The sequence below is a fragment of the Chrysochloris asiatica genome, unplaced genomic scaffold, assembly GCF_000296735.1.
Source record: "Chrysochloris asiatica unplaced genomic scaffold, ChrAsi1.0 scaffold00090, whole genome shotgun sequence".
Lineage (NCBI taxonomy): Eukaryota > Metazoa > Chordata > Mammalia > Afrosoricida > Chrysochloridae > Chrysochloris > Chrysochloris asiatica.
This window is the reverse complement of record NW_006408608.1, coordinates 4,033,900-4,036,040: the sequence shown is the minus strand read 5'-3', so window position 1 is coordinate 4,036,040 and position 2,141 is coordinate 4,033,900. Positions and strand designations below refer to the sequence as shown.

The window sequence follows — 2,141 nt, the reverse complement described above, 5'->3', positions numbered from 1 at the left end:
TGCAGTGTATACCCTTTGGTTGGTTGATGATGCATGGAGGGGATTGTAACCATAGCAATGAAATGATATACTATAGGATGAATGTAAAACTAATGTTCTCCTATGTAAACTATCACATAATTCACAATAAAATATTGGAAAAAAAAAAAGAGGCAGCTTCGGTCTAACCCAGTCCCCAAACTGCCAGTCAGCACTGGAAGCTCTGACACGAGTCTTGGGTCCAGATCAGCCCCTCAGTGGAGTGGATTACCCTGAAAGCAGCTCCAGAGAGCATTCTGTTGTTGTTAAGTGCCATCAAGTCAGTTCCGACCCATAACGACCCTGTGTAGGGTTTCCAAGGAGCAGCGGGTAAGCTTGAACTGCCGACCTTGCAGTTCAAATGGCTTCTAGGGGACCTCAAAACCCTTGCAGGACCAAGAGGGGCTTTTCACAATTGTACTCTCCAGAGCACAGGCTCTGGAACCAGCCTTCCATTCTCATCTTGATCTATCACTCTCTGGGTGGATAACACTGAGACAGCGCCCAATCTCACCTGAATCTGCAAACCCCCAAGGACCTGACTCAATTCATAGATAATGCTTATAGCAAAGAGTTATGATGTGATCCAACACCAACAGTGAGCCATCACCAGGACATAAATGAGGATCAGATGGGCACAGTGGTATGCCTGAGGTCATGGAGCAGGTTAAGTGGCAGAACTGGAACCCCACAACTGTATTTATTTAATAAATGGATGAGTGAGTGAAGGAAGCCCTGAATATTTGCCTCAGGCTCCTCCAAGACATCTCCCCTCCAGGCCTTCTCTCTTCCCTCGCTGGAAGCCATGATCTGTACCAGAGGCTACAGGGTCTGTATGACTTTGTTATGGTGACACTTTGGGTCCTGGGGAATCTGGGTTGGGAGAAAGAGTCTTCTCTGTGTGATTCATTTCATGTACTTGGCACTTTCAAAAAGACATATATTTGATGGATAAAAGGCCGAGGAGTGTGTTGGAAACTTGGGATGCAGGCAGGGGATTGGAGAGTGGAGAGGGGTGGATGGAATCCTTGAGCATCAGTCTGGGGAAATAAAGGTTATTCCGAGGGCTACAGGCCATGAAGAGGACCTAGGAGTATAAGTCATTTCTGTAATGTTTCCCATTCTTGTTTTGTTCACAGAATCTCTTCTGATAACAGAAGCCAGCATTCTTTTTGTGGGAATTCTCACTTCTCCACGAAGTCATGGGGCTCAGTGGGGCTGAGTGATCACCAGCCCTGATTCCAGTGTACCAGGAAATCCAGACCATCACCCCCACTGCCTACCACCCTGGTGACTGACTCTGGTCTGAGCATGTGACCACAATCTGAGCAAATGACAATGACACCAGAGACCAGTTTAACTATTACAAAGAAGTTCTCTTCCTCTGCAGATGCTAAGATAGAGGAGGTAAGACAGAAAGATGTGACCCTGAGTGGCTAGGACCATCCTTGCCATCTTGTAGGGAAAGCTTGCCTCAGAATGAAGCCAACAAAGATGAAGACAGAGCAAAGAGATATTTGTTTAGCACCTTGATCCAGCCATACCTGAAGTCTACTGCTGGATTTGTCAGTTATCCAAGCTGTTAATTCTCATTCGTGCTTGATCCAGTTTGAATTGGGCTCTGTAGCTGAGTCTTTAATAAAGCATGATGGGAGGAGGTCCAGGCAGGGGCAGGGAAGGGGCTCAAACATGAGGCATAGGTCCCTACCTGACTGGTTTCTGATGTGGTGGGCTCAACATCAGCCTTCTTGTTGGTGGTCCTCAGACTAGGACTTGGCTGGGCTTCTGGAGCTTTAATCTGACCCTCTGTGTATGCCAGGGCATTTCTATCATCCATTGTGCCAAGGCCAATGACAGCACCAAGAGAGGGGACATCAGCCATTGTGCTTCTGCAGGAAAACTTCAGTCAAGGTCCCACGAACCCCATTATTTAACCTTCAGCAGCCCATAGGGAACCTGTAACAGAGAGTGTATTCTCATTAAGGGAAAGGGTCAGGCCAGGCATGCAGCAAAACCAGAGAGATAACCACATGCAGTTTAACCACATCGTTTTCCTAATCCTCACAGCATCCGTGAGAAAAGGATGCTTACACTCCAACACCTATTAGGTCATAGACCAAGAT

The 2,141-nt window shown here is 47.0% G+C and overlaps 1 protein-coding gene across 1 annotated transcript in view; it reads right to left on the bottom strand.

The window, feature by feature from the left end:
- Nucleotides 1-1,855, bottom strand: part of LOC102814218 (spermatogenesis-associated protein 21-like) — a 28,321-nt gene extending 26,466 nt beyond the window's left edge. The window contains exon 1 of the mRNA XM_006866412.1: nucleotides 1,727-1,855. Within this exon, the coding sequence (XP_006866474.1) occupies nucleotides 1,727-1,855 (129 nt within the window). The remainder of the gene's footprint in view (nucleotides 1-1,726) is intronic.
- Nucleotides 1,856-2,141: the final 286 nt, after the last annotated feature.